General features: G+C 39.7%; 1 protein-coding gene across 4 annotated transcripts in view; it reads left to right on the top strand.

Moving 5' to 3' along the window:
* The first annotated feature begins 1,464 nt into the window (after positions 1 to 1,464).
* Positions 1,465 to 21,475, top strand: part of EML6 (EMAP like 6) — a 136,338-nt gene continuing 116,327 nt past the window's right edge. For all 4 annotated transcript variants that reach the window (XM_080587486.1, XM_080587484.1, XM_080587483.1 and 1 more), the window contains exon 1: positions 1,465 to 1,680. In XM_080587486.1, the coding sequence (XP_080443612.1) occupies positions 1,484 to 1,680 (197 nt within the window). In that variant the 5' untranslated portion in view covers positions 1,465 to 1,483. The remainder of the gene's footprint in view (positions 1,681 to 21,475) is intronic.

Below are 21,475 nucleotides of genomic sequence, written 5' to 3'. Positions count from 1 at the left end.
CGCGCCCGGGAGCTGCCTGCTCGAGGCGCCGTCAGCCTGGGGGTCGCGGGGGACGACGTTCCCTCCGTAGGCTGTTGCTGGGGGTGGGATGCCAGGTTTTCCTCTCAGGTCCACTTCGAGCGTGGAGGGGCGTAGTGCGCTGAGGGCCGGGAGCGTTGCCGGCGCTGTGAGAGTGCGTGTGAGCCGCTGTCGACACGCTGCTCTTCGCTTTGGGCAGATAGTGAATGTGAGGCGGTGTTGTGTGGGGAAAGGCACGCGGGTCACCCTTGTAGTGGGTAGTTTATACCTGGCTTCCATTTGGCACTGTGCTGTAGTGCCTCTCTGAATGAGCTGTTGGGTTTTCGCCTCAGATTTAGCATTCTCCTTCCTGTGATTGTGGCCGAGTTTCTGGAGGGCTGGATTTGGTCTCTTGTTGAGTGATACTATAAAGCGATGGATGGCTTACCACAACATGCAGCAACCATGCTCTCCTGGTAATGACAATACAAATCCTGCTTTAGATGAAACAGAAAAGTAAGGAAGTGTGTTCCTGGGAAATACCACTCCAACGGACAGCAGTAAATCAAAAAATGAATGCAACATCACCCCCTCTTCCCCCCTATTTTAAGGCAAATTGGAGTGGTTTGTGACTGAGAAATTATAACGTGAAGTTGTCTGAATTATGTAGTCACTGTAGACTCCAAAAAGAGCAAGTTTTGGATTCTAGGGAATAAGGATAGATGGGGTAATATTATCATATTTATTCTGGTTGTTGTATGTGAATCCTCTTTCGATAGTACCTAATATGAAGACTGAGAGCATTGGATCCTGCTGAAAAGGCTTAGAAGACCCTAACCACTCAGCGCTGCCACAGCACACATCCAAGCAGTGTTCCCCCCCCAATCAAAGTAGTCCCCCTGCATTTTAAATACACATGCATTCTGCAGTTTGAAAACACGATGTTTTTTTCTTTCCCGTTCCCCCCCCCCCCCCCCCCCCCGCCTTTCAGTTTTGATCCAAAGATAGAAATCTTAGCAAGAAGAACACCCGGGAAGCTTTTTGCAGGAAGACAAGAAGGTGCAATACGAGAGATGCAGCAGGGAGCCTTTGGCAGGTGGCGGTGACGCACAGAAGTTACTTTGCCTTCGGAAAGAAAAAAGCCCTGGTTGCTGTTTATGTAGGTGTATTTTTGTTATCTCCCTTCTCCCCCAAGAAGTTACCGGGGCCGCGCAGCAGCGGGGAAGCGGCGACTGCTCGCCCTGGGCGGCAGCAGATTATGGTGGCAGCGCAGCAGTAGGAGCGGCAGCGGCAGCAGTAGCAGCCCCGATCTGCGAATGCGTTTTGCATTTACGATCGTCGCTGGAAAGTGCCACCTGAAGATTCGGCAGCCGGGCAAGGACCGCTAACGTTTCAAAGGGGAAAACCCCGACGGGGAAGGAGTTGAGGGGAGGAGGGGGCAGCGCTAGGTTTTGTGCGTGCTTGTGGGGAGAGGGGATTGGTTATCATGGCGGATCGGACAGCTCCTAGATGCCAGCTCCGTCTGGAGTGGGTTTACGGGTACAGGGGTCACCAGTGCCGCAACAACCTGTACTACACGGCGGGCAAAGAGGTGGTCTACTTCGTGGCTGGAGTCGGCGTGGTTTATAACACCAGAGAGCACAGCCAGAAATTCTTCCTAGGGCACAACGACGATATTATCAGGTAAGGGGGTTGACTTCTCTTGTGGTGGGGCGGGGTGGGGTTTAAAAGGAAGGGAGGAGAATGTAGGGCTGGCAGAATACCCCCCTCCTCGCTTCTCACAGCTCTGCTTGTACCTGTCGTTTTAAAGCAGCTCAGATTTGTTATCAGCTGTCTGGGTAAAAGCTGGGTATCTAGATTAGATTATTATTATCTTTGTAGCACAGCTTCAAAACGTTGCTATAACACAGAAGGTAAGTTTTTCTGTTGCACTGCACCAAAAGCAAAATAGATTATTTCCATATAAAAATGCAATGGGAAGATCTTAGTGCAACAGTGCTGCAAAACTGTGGATCCAGCAGCTAATCTCCCCAGCACTGGGAACCTGTATCACCAATTCTGATGTCTTAGACAAGGCGGGTGTAGTTCTCCTTACACCCAGCACAAGAGTGCCATAAACCTGGCCATAAACATACCATTCTGAAAATTTCCCTGAAAAATCGAGTAGAGCTGTTGGTACTCCAGTCAAAATAATTCCAAGTGTGCTGGTGCAAGATGGCTACAAAAGCACAGGTCTTGCTCCTGATCTGGCTAATTTCTTGTCTCTTTCTTTCAATTTCTGCTTAAAAAGTGAATTTGATTGATGTTACCATACTACAGGGATACTAATTTTATTCCACCACACAAAGTAACAGAACAAAAATGTGGTTTCAGAGCTCAAGATAGCCTTTTAAACAATGTGTTCAGAATATAGAAATGAAGTCAGTAAATAGAAAATTAATGTTGTCTCCACTCCTGCTCTATTCCTGACAAAAACCTGAAACTAGAATATCCTCATAAAGGGAGTTGCATGGTAATGACAGTCCTCTGAGCACAGCTAGCTGCTGCCCTCCCTATTCACCTGAATTCAGCATGAATGAAACGTTTTTTTGATGAAAATAGTCCCAGGTGACTCATGATGCAGTAGTACTGTGGAAATACCTGCTGAAGTCAGAGTTTTGACACTGGATAACAAAATCACATAATTGTCATATAATCATTCTGGAGTCTTGTTTACAGAAAACCATCCACTTTTCCCAGTGAGAGCTTGGCTGCTGTGACTCCTAGTAGCGTTTTTCTCCTCCCTTTTATAATCTGAGTTAAAGCAGTGCCATTTCAAGAAAATTCGGTGCACGTGTTCACAAGTTTATTGTGGTTTCAAAGGTGTTATCGCTTCCAGAGGGTTATTCAAATAGACTCTTAGTTGTTCAGATAACTAAGAGAGGAATGACTATTTTAGATGTATCCACAGTATCATGAAATGCAAGTTTTCTTTACTGCAGGGAAATAATTTTTGATACTCTAGGGGATATGAAGTGTAATCCGTATAGAGAGTAGTATGTATGAGCTGATGTTTGAATTCTTAATAAATACTAGAAAGATAACTTGTCAAGACACAGCTGCATATATCCATTATTTTTTTATACTTGATAACGCTTCCCTGCCAAACCCAACTGTGTTGGACAACTTCTGTGCCTTCTCTTTTAAAACATCTCATATTAGGACACCACTTTTGGCAGTGTCACATTTAGAGCTTAAAATGGGTATAGAAAGATTGTGAGTGCCTCGTATTTGTACACTAACTAGAACTGTAACACTAATTTGACACTAACTGTGCCTGGTCTACTTTTTTTTTTTTTCTTAAAGAAAACTAGCAGTCACCTGTTCAAATTAGCAGGTGTTTTGAGGATTCATTGTCTGTTCAGTTATTGTTTAACTAATGCTTTTGAATGATGAGTTTTGTTTCTGATCCAGGTCAAGATGAGAATTCTCTAGGATGACCATAGTTTCTGCAGAGGATGAAATGTTTTGTGCCAGAAAGCATGAACAGGGCCCAAGATGTCAGTTGATTTCCATTTTTAGTGGCCAAGAAAAGTTGCTGTCATAATGGTTTTAAGGAAGGAAAGAGTTGTTATTTAAGTGTCTCCAAAATGTTGCTAGAATATTCTGTTGTTTGCATCTGTTAATGTTTGCCTCTTCTGCCTTTGATGCACTTTGTAGACCTTATTGAGGAATATTCCATCACTGTCAGTACTTTAAAGTCAGTGGTTCCTTGTATGAGTATTGCTGATATATCTAATAAATGCAGGAATTTAAATTATCACACTTTAGGCTTCACAGCATCCAATAGAGTTGAATGAGAAGAATATAATTCTCACGTTTTTCTGCTTTTGTTGGAATGTATTTCCCTGAGACTACCTTGTAAACAACAGTGCATGTATTTGCAGTCCAACAGACTACTTTTTAAGGAGGTTTGAAACATATTAAAAAAAAAAAAAGTAGAACTTGCAGACTTTGGAAAAGATTGCAGGATCATTAATACTGTAAATCCTTGAAGCAGGCAGAACCCCTTCCAGTGGTTGCCATTAGCTCGTCCCATGTTGAAAGCTTTCAGCAAATACTATTTTGTGGAAACAAATGATGAACCTGTTATTCAGAGGGTTGAGAACATGTGCATTACCTTAAAATGTTTACTACAATCATGAAAGTAGATACCTTCCCTTGGTGAAAAGGTCACACGTAAAAGCGTATGCTCACTGTTTTCACAATTTTAATAGTCTTGTCTCTTGCTTTGTATCAAGGTAATGCAGTTGGACGTCATTTAGTTTTGGCTAAAATAGACCAGGCTGTTGGATTAATGGAGAAATGATTTTTTTTTTTTTCCTCCAAGATTTATATATGAAAAATTCTGTTTGTGTAAGGAACTTAACATACTGCACTCAGCTAGTAAGGTAGATGTCCAGGGTGTGAACAAGGGTATGAACAAGTGAGTTCTGAAGTATTTAGTTTCTTGTGTGAGGCAACTACAAGGTGCTGTACTTCCGAGCTCATCCTCCTTTAAACTTCCTAATGAGATACGGTTCTGGACTGCTGAATTTAACTTTGAAGTGAGTTCTGCTTTGTGGAGGGGTTGGACTGGCTTGGATGCCCTCCAGAGCTCCCCTTCAAACCTAAAGCATTTTATGATTCTTTTGTTACTTCCCATCATATAATGTTATTCTTCTTGCACATTAATTAATTGTGAATAGTTAATGCTATTGTTTATCAAGTACTGTCATTATAAAACAGGGTGAGAGCATGTGGTTGAAATGAATAGAATTGGTTCTGGTCTCTGACTACTGATGAGTTTTATTTGGACCCTAAAAATGCATGCCAGTTATGAAGTTTGCAGTCAAAGAGCATGAAGTATACCCTATTTTTCTCCCTCTGTCTTTTTTTTTATTTATTAAAAAAAAAAAAAGCTGTGATGGTCAAGCACAATCTAGCAGCTTAGGGGTGGTGAAGGTCAGAATATTACTGTTTTCTCTAAGCTGAGAGCCCTGCGTTTTACTCTAATGCCTTTATTACAGACCACAAAGCAATCCTGAAGTTGCTTGCATGGTAGCTCTTGTTTGTTCTTGAAATGTGATCTAGCTGAAGCATCATAGCTGATGTGTAATAGCTATGTCCAAGTCTAGCTATTGCAACGTTTTTACATAGAAAGTGTAGTATAGATTGTCATTACACACATAACTTATTTTCATTGAATTTGGTCATTTGTGCTCTACAGGATTAGGTTTTGGAAGTTGTAATACTAACATATGGGTATTGTTTTCCTTCCTGATTAACTTGAAAGTGGGCTTTACAGAAGGCCATTGTAATGACTGTATGTTAACATGTCAGCAAGAATGTTGCATCCATGCAGTGTCACTGCCTTCAATGAAATTCATGCAAGTGTAGGATTTATGTTTAGTATTACTGCTTGCAAGACTGGATTGTAAGTTGTGACTGTAATTGAGCTCTTGCAAAAGAACAGAAGGTTTTCTTACTCTTATTGTGTGTTACTTTGCTAACAGCAAGCAATTAGATGATTCCTTGTTTTCATTGCCAATAATGTCTGCAATATTGAACGGTTTTCCTGGATATGCAAAAACTCGCTGAGAGAACACCTTTTACATTGTATTGAAGACTTCATCTACACTTAGTAGGTTTCTCATCGTTTCTACCTTACATTCTGAATGAGATTGTGTAAGTTGTTAAGAACATCTTAATAATGATAAGACACCTATATTTAACTTGACAGATACCTTCGTGTATATGATATGTTGTGGTATTATGCATTATGGTGTATGTATGTGGTATATGTTGTGGTATATGTATGGTGTATGTTGTGGTATTATGCACATTATATCACATTATGTGATTTTTTTTTTTTAAATCACATTTTGCTTTCTAACTGGCTTAAAACAAGTCACCTGTAAGGCAGGGAGCTGCACAAGAGACTGCTCCTTTTCTCAGGCACCTCTGTGGTGTTTGCTGCCTGGGCATGTTACCTGGAAAGTCAGCCTATGATCTGTGGATACCAAAGCATGTCCTTTATGTAAGGCTGCTTACGATGTAGTAGCGATGTAGGATTTATCAGAATATTGCTGTAAGTATGCTGGTGTACGTGTTCTACTGTGCTGACAGATTGAGATTAAAAATGTGGATGTGCCAATAGTTATGAGATTTACTTTGCTGCGAGAGTGACTGGGGGCCTGGTTTGTTCTTTAAAGTGTTCTTTTCAAGAGGCTGGATTCATATTAGAAAGTGACTGTTTTCTTGTCTTTCTGTAGTTGGGGAAGAAAGAAATATGATTGCTTGAGGCAATGTCATATGTTGTTGACTATAGTAAACATAATTTTGGAATAAGTAAATTGATGGCAGAGGTTTGCAAATCAAACCCCCAAAGTGAAAATACCAAAAATGTACTTGAATAGTTTTATTTAAATTTTTGTATTAAAATATTTATGTTTATAGAGGGTGCTTATTTGAATGGATCTAAAATACTTCAAATTTATGTAGAATTGACACCTTTTTGATGGCAAGTTACAGCATTTGTTTCCTGTAAAATGATATTCAAGTTAATGTTTTTATTTCTTGTAATTTTATGGAAAATTGTACTGTCTGTAGCTTGTTTTTAACCTGGACTTCAGTCACAGAAGGTGCCCATGCAGGACAGCTGAAACATAGCAACCAAAAAAATAGGAAAGTAGCAATGAAGCCAAATGAGACTTTTAACAACAGAATTTCCAGACGTGTTTCCTATGCAAGTGCTATGCAGGTACCTAAGCAAAGCCATTACAACTTGAAAAGCATGATTGTGGAACAGCTAGGGTGAAGCAGAGTCTGAGATCTGAGCATTCTAAAGTGATTTGGAAAGCGTTTTGAGACTGTAGGTTGTTAAAGGATTTTCGTATTATGGAAATCCTCACCCTAGAAATGCCCCAAAGGAACTAATTTTATCAGCTTACGGCTTCTTTTACATTCAGTCTCAAAAAACAGGGGAAAATGCCTGTTCTTTCAGGACTTTCTGGTGGCTGCTCTTATATTTGCTCTGTTTGATTGCTATGGTGTGTTAGGATTTTAAGCCTTTACTGAGGTGTGAGTTGGCATAAATATTTTTCTTAAATATCCATATTAATGCATCAGACGTGTGGAATATATAGTTACTGCATCTTATCAAATATAACTTTAAAAAACATAGATTAGTTAAAAAGATAAAAAGTTTAGCAGACATTTATACAATATGTCTGTGAGAATTGTCATTTAACCACATTATTTAAACAGTCTAATCATTATACATCCCAGTGAGACATCTTATATGGTAGTAGGAATATAAGAAAGATTTACTGCTTGCTCAGTCACAGTTTGTGTGTTTGTTTGGACAAGTGAAAAGATGGTTGTTGTTAAAAATTGCAAGTAGACTTTTGAGCATTTAAATCATCAGTTAGATTTAACTCATTATCAAAATGGAAAAGAAAAATCTTGTTCAACAAAACAGGAAGCACTCGTATTCTTCTGCAGAAAATGCTTGGATTGTTATTATATTTCTATCTTTGCAACGTTGAAAAATGACAAGCATTTAAGCCTTTATCAGCTAGTGTATTAAGTTTTTTTTCATTGGATTTGTTAGAAGAAACTCATCACACAGAGCTGTGCGTCTTTTTGAAAATCAAGGTTTGGGTATTCATTAATCTTATATTGGAGTCTTGGAGTTAGAGATCTGTCATTTTACCTTCTTCCCATTGCTTACATTAGTTTATCTTGAAATTTAAATTTAAATTATTATTTTAATCTAGATGACTAGGAATCTTCAGGTACTGGTGTGCAATTGCTCTTTACCATCAATCATAGGAAAATGCCTTGTTATGAGCCATTCTGAATTTATCTTGATCATTCAAAGGATGGGGATGGGGGAACTTATGGGACAGTTTTGTATTACTGTTTCCTACCATAGAACTTCCTGCAAAAGTGTACAAATTTTAACTTTTACAGAAGTTCATAAACACAAACTGTCTCATAGAAGAGGTAAACCTCCAAGAACTATTCTTTCCGTCTTTCTTAACCTGACTAAACAGATTTCAGATTTATATAGGCAGTTTCCAGATACTTTCTTGATTCTAAGTCTTGATTTTTTTATTTTTTTTGCCAGGAGGAACTACAACTCTATTTATTAATATTTTTTAAAACACAATGAAAAAAACAATCGTGTGTTTCAGCACTTAGTGCAGAGTAATGATGCCTGGGATAACTTGTTTGTAACTGGATATGACAAGAAAGAATCATCTTTGATAAGGGCTACAAATGCCCTTCTTACATCTTCACCATAGGAGTTGGCAGCCAAGACTTTCCAGATGAGGAGGTGTAGGTTGCTACAGTCCATGCTTCAGCCTTTTTCTCAAGGACACAAGAGTTGCAATTCCTTTGAAAACGGAAGAGGGATTATCTTATTTTATTTTATTTTTAGTTTGTGCATGGAATTGCAGAAGAGAACTCCTCTGCTATAGTGTCTCCTTGAGAGTAGAAGCAGGGTTTTCAGCTTGAGGGAGGTTATTTCTTAAATAAAAGTCTTGGGTGATGAGAAGGAACAGCAGCAATACTTCTGTTAACCTCTGTAGAAGGATGAACTGCTGGAACAGTTATTAGGTAGCATAAATATTTCAATGAATTCTCCTCAGTGGCGTTAGTACTAGGCTTAGGTGTTGTATCCACAGGCTTTCTTCAACTCAAATCATTTCTGCAGGATGCCTCTCACAGGAACCTTAGTGAACAACAAACACGTAAAATTTGTACTTTTTTTTCCACCTGAAGTATTTGATTTGGAATAGCAGCTTGTTTTTTTTTTTTTTTTTTTGTGATACATTTTAACTCCAAGAACATTTAGTTACCTGTAGTTTGTCTACCAAATGTTGAATTTGAATTTGTCTTTAGAGGTGATATTTGTAACCGCCCTGGAATGAGATCTTTGGAGCTCTATTTATTTCTTTATTTATACTCTATACTTGATCTGAACTTCTGATCAAGTATAGATTGTATGTTTGTTTTTCTTGAAAAATGGCACGATGAGCCAACCCAGGAGATCACTAAAGGAAACATCCTTCACCCCTGCTGCATCTTCAGTGCCAGTGCCATCAGATGGGTCCAGGGAAGAACATTACAGTATTTTTGTCTGGAGTTACTGGTGATGTGAGGAAAGGTTTAAATGCATTATGCAAATATACCGGAAATAGAAGTTACTGGTTTAGTTTTCTCACCACCATACATTCTGAACTGGATTGTGCAAGTTGTTAAGAACAACTTGTTAATGATGTGGTTCTCAAAGAGGTATTGCTATTTGTCTGATCTTGTGTAGTGGTGACGTTCTGAGCTGTATGTTTGTTTTCGCAGTCTTTTGAGATTTTTCACGTAACTGAGAAGACTAACTGTATGTAATTAAGTTAGCAGTCAGAGATGGACTTAGTGGTGTCAAATTTTGATGTTCATATTTCAGAATTATTGCTGAGGTGTTTTGCATTTACTAATGTGATTTTAATATAAAATATATCAAGCTCCTTTTAACAGTCTAATAGTATAATGTACTTTGGTACACTGTATCTTATTGATATAATTTCTGTTGATGTTGAAGTTTCTTCTTTCTTTTGAGACAGATGGGTTGTCTTTATTTGAGAATGGAATACTCTGAAACTATGATGACAAAAATGGAATATAAAATAAACTATACTCAGAGACAAATAGTAACCCCTTTGTTTTAGTTCCCTAACAATCCTAGTTACAAATTTTTTTTCTGAATTTTTATGAGAAATTTTGATTGTCTTCATTATTTTCAGCAGACCTGAATGTTGAAGTGGCAGCCCTACAAAAGAACTGCTGACTAGTAATATTGTTGTATTACGTCAAAAGTGGTGGTGTATTTATACAAAGTGTCTGCCTTGCAGTCCTCAGAAATTGCCTTCCCTATGCAGAGAGGAAAAATGCAAATGTCATTTACTCTTATATTGTCTTTGGTAGTAACTCATGTGCAAATATTCATAGCAAAATAAGGGTATTTATAACAGTTTCAGGAAAGGTGAACTGAACTCTTGAAGAATTCAGGATACTATGTACCATTTCTTTTCCCTCTCCCTCTTTTTTTAAATGTCCTTTTTTTTTTTTTCTCAGAATGATTAAGTTAACTGTAGTTAAAAAATAAAAGGCAATAAAACATGCCTTCAGTTAATTACAACTTGCAATTTAAGTAACGGCATTTCACCCTTTCACTACGACTAGTTAGACCATACTTTCTTCTATGTACCTTAAGATACATTGGACTAAAGATGAAAGCACAGTCAGCTTCTGTCTGACCAGTCATAGTGTGATTCCTTCATTTTTTTCCTATCCCTGGTTTTTGAAAGTTATTCCTGAAGTATCTAAATGAACATTTTGCTTAGTTTTCCAAATGCTGGAATGTATTGGAACTATGATTAGGTAAGTTGAGCTTTCTTTACTTATATTCTGCAAGACAGAAGGCAGAAAGGTGATTATGTATGTGTGACTAATTACGTGGCCAGTAGGACCAAGTATTTGCCTGTGTTTATGCTGTTGTCGAATATGTGCTAGCGTGGCTGCATTTAATCAAGATTTTGGTCTTTAGCAAAATAGTCTATAGTAGGTCTGTAGCAGATTCCTGGAGGATTCTGAGGTGACTTTCTGATCTTTTTAGATAGTGTTTTGTGTGGTGTTTTTTTTTTTTAAACACCCACTGAAATGCTGCTCAATGAAGCTACTCATTCTTTTAGCAGCTTTAAAACAAGTTTGCAATGTGCAATTGTCATGCTCCTGGTCCAAGGTTGTGTGCGTATAATTAGTGATTACTGCATATGATCTGGATCCACTTCTACTGGTAGAGGTTTTTTTGTTATTGTTGTTGCTTTTTTTTTTTTGAAGTATTGACAACATGAAAGCCTTGTCTGTGTGGGCCGCAGAAGTCTAAAAGGATATTATATTGAGTTGTTAGGAAAGCTGTCACTTGTTGAAAGAGCTATTTGAAAGCTTTTTTTTTTTTTGGTCAGGCTCAAAAAGTTAAATCTGGGAATTAAATATAACCATCTCAGTTAGGCAAAGCTACTTTTGGGATGGTGAGTTCTTTGTTGTGTTCCTTACAAGAGTGCTTAAAGTGCAGTTTCTTCTTTCCAGGAGCTAAATAATGGAAATGCTTTTTACTGGATGGTTCTCTTTGCAGGTTAGTTAAGTATCTAGGAGGTGGCCTTACTGTACCTCTGTTTCCCCCATGTCTATGCACCTGGCACCTTCACTGGTGGCAGAGTGGGCCACATAACTTCTCTTTAGGCAACTGCGGTTCTTTTTTGTGGCATAAGAACATAATGGTGTGATACAGATGAGGTGCTAACCTAGAATTACTAATTTCAGACTGATCTTGAAGACATATTCTAGTTTGGGCCTGCACTGGCTACATCACTTTTAAGTCAGGAAGCAGGTTTTAAAGAATTATATCCGAGCTACATGGTTGCAGGAAACAGCGTTTAGCAAAAGATGCTCAAAGCAGATAGCCCATTAAAATCACAGCCAGGAATATTACTTTCTGTAGTTTCGTGATAGTTTAACATAACACCATAGGTCTGATGTATAAGTATTGTTCATCAAGTAAAGTAAATAATTTATTAAACATTAAAAAAAAAAAAAAGGCAGAACATAGAACTTTATTACAAGTAAGAGGTGCACATATTCCTTTAGTGATATTTTCACAACAGGTTTTACCAGAATGTTCAGGTAATGCTGTTTCAGGGAACCTGCTAGATGCATTTGCTTGAATGTAGAAGCCTAGAAGAAATGAAGTATGCACTGAAGTTTAGCATAGACATGACATTTATAGTGGTTGAAAGGTTGGTTTTCCAAAAGCTTACAGAGCCTTCCTGGATGTTTTTAGAAGATTAAGATTAGTGGACATAGGCTCAGGATATGAATATTTTTGCACTTTGAGACTTGAAAATAGTTTTGAGTCTTTAGGATTGTTAAGTAATGTTGTTAAAGAAATGTCATTATGCTTATTTTTATTATCTTATGCATAGCACTTTATTCTCCTGTTACATTTCCCGTGCTTTATAATTGAATTGGTTTCTGTACAACATTCAGAATTTAAATTTTTTGGGGGGCTTCTTTTGGATATGGGACTTTTGCGTACATAATTTTGGATATAAATTACATCACAGATCTCAAATGAAAATTAATATTTACAGTTTATTTTCAGTGGAAATTTGACATTTATATTGCAATGAAAGGAATAAACTAGGAATAAAATTAGATCAGGAGAGCTAATTCTCTTTATTTCCCTTCTGTTAAGTGAAAAGAACAGATTTTTCAGAGTTCTTCACATCTGTGTTATGTTCATTTTTCTTCCACCCTCTTCAGAAGAGCCTCCTTCACTCTGCCAAAGAGAAGCTTGTCGACTGCAAAGCTTGCTACACCAAAGCTGGCCTTCATGAACAGAGCTGGCCTGATGCTAGCTGCAAGAGGTTTTGGCTTCCTTTTTCCTTTTTGCATATACACTAAAAAAAATTCCAGTGGTAGCTTAAGAAATGAGTCATGGTGTCACCTGTGTAGGCTGAAGATCTTTGGGAGCAAAAGGGGTGGGGGGAGAAAAGCAATCTGTAGAATACTGTTTAAAGATGAACAGTTAATAAGTGACCTTGGATAAATGGAAAATGGGCTAGGAGTACTAAAGAGTAAGAGGATAGACCAGTAATAAAGCTACTGTCAAGCAGTTAATATTCATTTCATATGCATCAACTTGTAAAATTTTACCTCTGGGTAGTCTAAATTGTCCTACTATACCATAAGTAGGACCCTAAGCACTGATAGCCTACTGTATTCATAAAAAAACCACCACCAACAAACAAAACTTCTGATGATCAAGTTGTGATCACAGCAAACTGATTTGTGGCTAAGGCTAACGTTTTGGATGTAATTAATTTCTCCTTCTTTTAACCTCCTAACCAGTACACTGATCCCTTTACTTTTTCTGAATTGATGAATGTTATACAGCTATTGCTTTGCCCTGAAGTTGCTTAATCTGCCCAATTGCAAAATGCTTGCTGGGGCATTGGTAACAATTCAGAAGAGTTACTGCTAGTATTCTAAAAAGCAGCTATGTGAATGCTGAATACTTTGCTTCAAATGGGACATTTTGAAGCAAGCTGCTTGTAGGCCATACTAGAGATCTGTGTCAATGTGTTTGCTATATACAATTTTGGTCTTCCAAACATTAACTTTTTTTTTGCCTTGGTATGAGATTGGTGCTGGCAAGATAGTGATAGGGAAAGCAGATGTTTGAGAAAGGCAGTAGCTGCAAAATGTTTTAAAGAGTAGCCTTATGCTGGCAATAGACATCTGGAAAAGCTGATTTAGCTGTAATTGCCACCTTTAAAATTATTTTGAAATCTGAGACTAGTCAGAATAACTAGTGTATTTATTAGCAGTAAATTTACTAGTAAATTTATTAGTGGTGGTGGCAGATGATTGTTTTGAATCCAGTAAAAGGTCTGAAAGCTTTTACATTTTTGCTATTAAATGTGTTTTGAGAAACTGATGAAAAAAGGTAGTATAGTGTCATGCACCCTGTATAATTACAGTCACTGAATATAGATTAATCCCTATGAATATTCTCCATAGCCTCTAGTTTAAATTTATTCAGTGGCTCAGTAAAGGTGCTTTATTCCTTGCTGAGGTTGATTTCAGTAGGTCTCTTGCATATGCCTTTCTAAACTCAGGATAGTAATCTTAAGTGAGTTTATTACCATACATGCTACTATTTTTGGTTGAATAAAATTATTAAATCAGAGGTAGAACTGAGACAAGAAAATGTTCAGGCATTCCTGCCATATATCCCTGTAAAGTAAAGACTAAAATTAAAACAAACAAACAAAAAAAAAAGTAATGGGACATGTGCGTGCATGCAGAGAGAGGGAAAAAGTAACTATTGTTTTAAGAAAACCTGACGTATGCTAAAGAATTTCTATCTGATGAGCTCCAGATACTGACATTTTAATGAAACTGGCATTTCATGAATATTCCTGAAGGACCCTAAAGACAGAGAGGAATCTAACCATAATTTTTGATAACTTTTTGCTGTGATGAAAATGTATTGGTCTAAAATTTTACCCAGCCACCTGAAAGAAATTTTAATTACTGGAAGGAGTACAGAGACACTGAATCATCATAAGCGTATTTTTTTTAACTTGAGCAGTGAATTTGTATCACTAGAATATCACTGACTTTCTATCACTAGCCAACAGGTTTTGGACTATTCTGATATTCCTGTAGCCTACAGATAGCAAGCAACAGAGTTGTTCTCATTCATTACTGGTTCCATTAATTATATTTTAGCTGAAGATGAACTGTTAATGAAACCACTTTTGATACTAGAACATTTCTCTTATGACTTAATGTGCCAGTCATGAGGCTAAAATGACTTGCGCCCTTTAAAAAAAAAATCATATCCTTTATAAAATAATCTTTCCTAAAATTAATTCCTTTCTGGCAGAACACTAATACCTTTAGCAAAAGCAATTTCATAAATAGTGACTATATTAAGAAAATAGATATGAAATAGTTTCTTCTTTAGAGATAGAACTTAGCTAAGAACTTTAATTTGAAGGGGTTGTGTCTTTTTGTTTGTCTTTCTTATTTACTTTTTTCAGGGCTTCTATCAGAGTTTCAGATTTATAACTGTTATTTTTTTCCTTGTAAGGAGTTTGATTTTGGGGTAGGAGAAGGAAATAAATTACAGCATGAAAGAATATTCTCTTCAGTATTGTTTGTAGAGGGAATGGAGTGTGCATACTACCAGCTATACTAACACAGGTCTAATACTGATTTTTGAGTGCCCACCTCCATGGCATCACTGTTGTATTACAAAAAATGGAGGAGGCAATAAAGAGTTTTTACAAGCAGCCAGCAGAATTGTTACAATAGATTCTAAGGAAGGTAATTCCTCTCTCCACATAGGTCATATTCCCAACTACTATATTTTCTTGCTATCTTTTCAGCAGACCCTTTCTTCTCTGTAGATGTAGGGAAGAGTTCTTAGAATAATAAATCTTAAAAAGCACATATGGCAAAAGCCTACAGTTTCCAACTCTTGGGCCAAACCAGTTATTTCAGTGTATATTTTAACACTTTTTATTACAGTATATAGTTTACTGTATTGCTAGAGAAATTATAAATAAAAATACCAGAAAATCCATGACTTGCATTAACACTGAATGCCAAGAATGGGGTAACTTTTTTTTTGAAAGCTTGTTGCAGAATCACAGAATTGTAGGGGTTGGAAGGGACCTCAAGAGATCATTGGGTCCAAACGCCCCTGCCAAAGCAGGTTCCCTAGAGCAGGTTGCCCAGGTAGGTGTCCAGAGGGGCCTTGAATATCTCCAGAGAAGGAGACTCCACAACCTCCCTGGGCAGCCTGTTCCAGTGCTCCGTCACCCTCACCGTGAAGTTCTTCCGCATATTGGTGCGGAACTTCCCGTGCTCCATTTTTTGGCCATTGCCCCTTGTCCCATCCCCACAAACAACTGAAAAGAGGTTGGCCAAATCCCACTGTCTTCCACACTTAAGACATTTGTAAACATTAATAAGATCCCCTCTCCATCTTCTTTTCTGAGGGCTGAACAGACCCAGGTCTCTCTTCCTTTCCACATAGGGAAGATGCTCCAGGTTCCGTATCCTCTGTGTTGCCCTTCGCTGGACTCTTTCCAGGAGATCCCTGTCTTTTTTTTGTACTGGGGAGCCCAGAACTGGACATAGTACTCCAGATGAGGCCTGACCAGAGTAGAGTAGAGGGGGAGGATCACCTCCCTTGACCTGCTGTCCACACTCCTTTTAATGCATGCTAGGATCCCATTGGCCTTCTTGGCCACCAGGGCACACTGCTGGCTCATGGCCAACCTGTTGTCCACCAGGACCCCCAGGTCCTTCTCCACAGAGCTCTTCTCCAGCAGGTCATACCCCATCCTGTACTGATACATGCAGTTGTTCCTTCCCAGGTGCAGGACTCTACACTTGCTCTTGTTAAACCTCACCTGGTTTCTTCCTGTCCAGCTCTCCAGCCTGTCCAGGTCTCATGGAATGGCAGCACAGCCTTCTGGTGTGTCAGCCCTTCCTCCCAGCTTTGTATCATCAGCATACTTAATGAGGGTGGACACTATTCCCTCATCAAGGTCATCAGTGAAGATGTTGAACAAGACCGGACCCAGCACTGACCCCTGGGGAACACTGGTAGTCACAGGTCTCCAGATGGACTCTGAGTCGCCGATCACCACCCTCTGAGCTTGGCCAGTCAGCCAGTTCTCAACCCACCTTACTGTCCACTCTTCTATCCCACACTTTCTCAGCTTTGGTAGCAGGATGTCGTGGGAGACAGTATCAAAAGCCTTGCTAAAGTCAAGGTAGATGACATCCACTGCTATCCCAGCCATCTACCCAGCTGGTGATGCCATCATAGAAGGCTACGAGGTTGGTCGAACACGATTTTCCCTTGGTGAATCCATGCTGACTACTCATAACCTTCTCTTCCAATTGCTTGGAGATGGCATCCAGAACAAGCTGTTCCAAGACCTTTCCAGGGACAGAGGTGAGACTGACTGGCCTGTAGTTTCCCAGATCCTCCTTCTTGCCCTTCTTGAAGACTGGAGTGACATTGGCTATCCTCCAGTCTTCAGGCACCTCTCCTGTTCTCCAAGACCTTTCAAAGATGATAGAGAGTGGTTTGGCAATCACCTCCGCTAACTCCTTCAGGACACATGGATGCATCCCATCGGGGCCCATGGATTTGTGTGCGTTGACCCCACTGACGCTCCCAAACCACTCCCTTGTCAACCAGGGGGGAGATCTCCACTTCCCAGACTCTTTCTCCTCCCTCCAGGGTCCAGGAGTCCCGGGGGGGTAGTCTTTGAAGCAAAGACCGAAGCAAAGAAGACATTCAGTATCTCCACCTTCTCAGCATCCCACGTTACCAGGACACCCCCCTCGTTCAGTAGGGGACCCACATTATCTCTAGTCTTCCTTTTACTGTTTATGTACTTAAAAAAAAAAAAAAAAAACAACAACAACAACAACAAAAAAACACTTATTATCCTTTATCTCTTTTGCAAACTTCACCTCCGGGTGGGCATTAGTCTTCCTCGTCGCATCCCTGCAGGCCCTGACAACACTCCTATACTCCTCCCAAGAGGGCAGACCCTTTTTCCACATTTCATAGACTTTCCTCTTCCTTTTGATCTTGTTGATGAACTCCTTGCTCATCCATGCAGGTCTCCTGCCCCCCTTCCCTGATTTCCTATTCTTTGGGATGCACCGATCCTGAGCTTGGAAGAAGTGCTGTCTAAATGTTGCCCAGCTCTCACAAGCACTCTTGCCTTCTAGCATTCTGGCCAGTGAGATACCCCAAGTAGATCCTGGAAGAGGTTGAAGTTGGCTCTCTGGAAATCCAGGGTGGCAATCCTACTTTTTGCCTTACTTCTTCCACCAAATTCCATCTTGAACTCCACCATCTCATGGTCACTGCATCCCAAGCTGCCCCCAACCTTCACATCCTTACCAAGCCCATCCCTGTTGATAAGAACAAGGTCCAGAAGCAGCCCCTGCCTTGTCAGCTCTTCCACCACCTGCATCAGAAAATTATCTTCAGTGCATTGAAGGAAACATTTGGACTGCGCGTGCCTGGCTGAGTTGTTTTCCCAACAGATACCTGGATAATTGAAGTTCCCTATGAGAACCAGCGCCTGGGATTACAAGGCTGCTTCCAGCTGCTTGTAGAAGGCCTCGTCGATCTCCTCCTCCTGATCTGGTGACCTGTAGTACACCCCCACAACAGTGTCTCCCATACCAGCCCGCACCTTAATTCTCATCCACAAGCTCACTGCTCGTTCTTCACCCTCCCCCAGGTGGAGCTGGCTACATTCTAATTGCTCCCTCACATAAAGGGCAACTCCTCCCCCTCCTTTCCACAGCCTGTCTTTCCTAAAAAGGGTGTAGCCCTCCCTGACTGCATTCCAGTCATGCGAGCTGTCCCACCACATCTACATGATAGCAGTGAGGTTGTGGCCCCGTGGCCGTACACAGATCTCGAGCTCATCCTGTGTATTTCCCATGTTTCGCGCATTGGTATACAGGCATTTTAGGGAAGCAGCAGGCGCAGTTACCCCTAGAGGGATGCAAGAAGAAGATTCCGGACGGGGTATCGGGAATATTACCTTCTCTGAGGAGCCCTCGGACAATACTGTGGGACAGCTCAGAGGTTTTTCCCTACTATCTTCAACAGTGACAGCAGTGACATCCGCCAGCCCTTCTCTGTCACTTCTAACTCCCCTCCCTTTCCCCGTCAAACCTAGTTTAAAGCCCTGGTAATAAGTCCAGAGAACTTGCTCCCTAATACACTTGTGCCCCACTTGCTGAGTCGGAGTCCGTCAGCAACCCACATACCTCGCCTCTCAAAGGCCTGCCCAAGATCAAAATACCCAAAGCCTCGGTCCAGACACCATCCCCTCAGCCAGTCATTTACCTGTCCCGTTCACCTCCTCCTTTCTGGGTCCCGGTCACCCATCAGGAGGACAGATGAGAACACTACCTGCACCCCGATCCCTTCAACATCCTTCCCAGGGATTGTCTGTTGTATTTTTTCACTTAAGCTTATGCTGAAGGCTTAAATATGATTTTCTTTTTTGTAACATGCATTTGGTATGGATGCAGTTTCACTCTCAAAATTCTTCCCTGGAGAGATGATACTTTGCTCCAGGACATGTATATAAGTTGTAGTGGCACAGACTACAGGAAAACAAGTATATATCTGAACTGGATACAGGGATGCATGAAATCTTCTTTAAAAGCCCATTCATTTTTTTAAAAACTCTAAAAGTAATAAGTTAATAAGGGGGGGAGGCCTGTTGCTTTGTGGCTGTATACACAATTAAGTCCATTCCTGTTTTTATTCTCCTGTCTGTCTGTCATCACTTAAATCTGGAAGTCTGCTAAACCAAACTGAATGCAGGTGATGAGCTCATTTTGTTGAAAATACTTTCCCCTAATCTTAAATTAGGTTTATGCTTTATAAATATCGTTAGATTTTAGCCTCCAAGTATCATATGAACTATTAGCAAAAACTATTTCCTCTGTTTAAGGGGGAGTGTAATACAGTGTCTACCAAGGCAGAAGTAAATAGAAAAGATGATATGAAGAGGAGAACATATTTTGATCTTCATGTAAACCTGTCAGTTGTGGCGTGAAGCCTGTTTTCTCTCTTGTTGCATTTTGAAAGGCCAAAAAACCTGCCCTATATAGCATCCATGATACCGTTAAGCTAGAGAGAAAATAGAATATCAGAAAATGACATGCAGTAAAACAGATAACTGTCTGAAATAACATGCTGCTGCTAGGCAGTTACATAACTGTGTGAAACTCTTCAATGTCCCCTGCACTACAGAACCTAAAATACAGCAGAAAGGTCTCAGCTGAGGTTATGCCAACTGCTCTGAGGCTTCACAGGGGACAGAATTCTAGATTCAGAATCCATGCTTTGAATAGTTTGCTAAGAAATCAAGAGAAAAAGAGAAATAATAGTAGGCAAGGGAATGAGACATAGTGCTTGCATAAAAAACAGTCATAATTCCATGTTTGCTTATTTAAGTCCTGTTTAAAATGAATCCTTTGGATAACTATAATCTCTCTCAAATAGAGCACTTAGCGGATTTTGGAGTGTAATAAGTTTACAACACCTGCTCTTTCATATTTCTGTCTTTGGCTGCACATTCATTAAAACAGGTAAAATTAATAATTACATGGATAATTAATAACTATATTGCATAAAAATTTGGGGGCAAGGAGGTGTCCTATATTATGATGGTGCTCAGTGCCACCAGTTCTATTGAAGAAGAAGTAACCTGAAGCTGTTTGTGAATACCTTTTAAAAACTTGTGCTCAGTCATTCACCAGAACATAAAGATTAATGAATGCTAAAAAGAGTTGTCTGAGATTTGGCTACTTGGAAGCGGATTGGAAAGATGCACAGAGTAGATCCAACAGTGCAAAACAGACCTACCTAGATAGATATTTTCCTACCTAGATAGATATTTTGAGCTTTTTTTTTTGGTTCTGCAAAGATAAAGGTACTTAAAATGAAATAAGTTCAGATACAGAACATACTTCTTTGAAAACATTACATCCTTAGAAGCATAGATGCTGTTGGGTTCCAGTGAGAACTCTGGTTCCTCAGCAATTTAATAGTGAAAATTTTATCTATCGTTGCTTATGTAAAGCATGAATTGAATTACATGGCATTACTTTTAATTTGAAGTTTACTGAATTTACATCTTATAACAATTCACTTTCAAGCAACTACAAAGCAGTCTTGTCAACATTGCTTACCTCAAGATAAGTTACTGTCAAGTCAGATTGTATGTGCAGCAGGTGGGTTTTGAACAATCTGTCAAGTATTCAGATAGTTTCTTTCAGTTACCTAGCTTAGGTGCTGCTCAGGAAACTCAAGTCAAGAGCCCAACTTAATTCAGTTGTCAAAGAAGAACTGTTTTCAGGCAGGTAATTCAAACCTTGTCCAAGTTAATTGCCTAAAATAACCTTAAGTAGAGGTACTGAATGATTTCCCTTCATATGTTTTTTTCCAACTCTATTTTATAGCCAGCACAGAAGAGAAGTTATCTGATTCAAAGAGCATGATAAATTTCCAAACTCCTTCTTCATTTTTTGCTAGTTCTCTCATCTTTCTGGAAAGTTATCAAAGGCAGTATTTGCTTTTCAGCTATCATGATGGCTCTGAGTACTATCTTATGTGCTAGCATATGAATTGCTCTGTTAACGCAGATGGATCATTTTACAAGCTTACAAGTAAATTAATCTTCAGTGGGTATAATTTCTGGAAACACTTACCAGAGCTTATTAATACACAAAGGGAACTGAGATGTGGATCTTTAAATGTGAAATGAAGCTATTCTCTTAAAACATAGAATCATAGAAATCATAGAATATCCCAAGTTGGAAGGGGCCCATAAGGATCACTGAGTCCAACTCCTGGCACCACACAGGTCTACCCAAAATTTTAGACCATGTGACTAAGTGCACAGTCCAAACGCTTCTTAAATTCCAACAGGCTTGGTGCAGTGACTACTTCCCTGGGGAGCCTGTTCTAGTGCGCGACCACCCTCTCGGTGAAGAACTTCTTCCCGATGTCTAGCTTAAACCTCCCCTGCCTCAGCTTGACACCATTCCTGTGGGTCCTATCACTGGTGACTAAGGAGAATAGGTCAGCGCCCATCCCTCCACTCCCTCTTGCGAGGAAGCTGTAGATTCTGATGAGGTCTCCCCGCAGCCTCCTCTTTTCCAGGCTGAACAGGCCAAATGACCTCAGCCGCTCCTCATACATCTTCGCCTCTAGTCCCTTCACCATCTTCATTGCCCTCCTCTGGACACTCTCCAA

The sequence above is a fragment of the Anser brachyrhynchus genome, assembly GCF_964034855.1.
Source record: "Anser brachyrhynchus genome assembly, chromosome: 3".
Lineage (NCBI taxonomy): Eukaryota > Metazoa > Chordata > Aves > Anseriformes > Anatidae > Anser > Anser brachyrhynchus.
This window is presented reverse-complemented; position numbering and strand designations above follow the sequence as displayed.